Source organism: Antrostomus carolinensis, unplaced genomic scaffold (genome assembly GCF_000700745.2).
Source record: "Antrostomus carolinensis isolate BGI_N321 unplaced genomic scaffold, ASM70074v2 scaffold20150, whole genome shotgun sequence".
NCBI lineage: Eukaryota > Metazoa > Chordata > Aves > Caprimulgiformes > Caprimulgidae > Antrostomus > Antrostomus carolinensis.
Genome location: NW_010287948.1, coordinates 767 through 1316, shown reverse-complemented (window position 1 = coordinate 1316; position 550 = coordinate 767). Strand labels below are relative to the sequence as shown.

The 550-nt window shown below is 47.6% G+C and overlaps 1 protein-coding gene across 1 annotated transcript in view; it reads right to left on the bottom strand.

Annotated features, from left to right (window-relative positions):
• Window positions 1-246: 246 nt before the first annotated feature.
• LOC114818434 (zinc finger protein 776-like) overlaps window positions 247-550 on the bottom strand; it is a gene marked incomplete at its 5' end in the record, with an annotated part of 1067 nt that continues 763 nt past the window's right edge. Inside the window, 1 exon segment of the mRNA XM_029084252.1 lies at window positions 247-544. Coding sequence (XP_028940085.1) covers window positions 247-544 — 298 coding nt within the window.

Genomic DNA, 550 nt, shown 5'->3' with positions numbered 1-550 from the left:
ATCCTTGTTGCTCAACCCCTCATTTTTTTTTCTTTAGGATTAATAAAACCCCACAATTTCATTATTTTTGTTCATTTTCCACAGTTCTCCTTTCAAATTATTTGAAGGGCTTAACCCCTCCAATATGGCTCAGCCCTCCAAAACCAGCAGGTTTTAAATTATTTGAAGGTCTTAGCCCCTCCAATATGGCTCAGCCCTCCAAAACCAGCAGGTCCATATACCTGGAGGAAGACCAGTGACAGGCACCTATCCCAGGTGGGTCTGTTGGTGTTTGATGAGGATCCACTTGACCAAGAAGCTCTTCCCACACTCGTCACACTTGTGGGGTTAATCCCCAGTGTGGGTGTGTTGGTGGGAGCTGAGGCTCAAGCTCTGCTTGAAGCTCTTCCCACACTCATCACACTTGTAGGGTTTCTCCTCAGTGTGGGAACGTTGGTGGCGGAGAAGATCTGACCTCTCCACGAAGCTCTTCTCACACTCATCACACTTGTGGGGCTTCTCCGCAGTGTGGATGTGCTGATGCTTAACGAGGGCAGAGTTGGATCTAAAA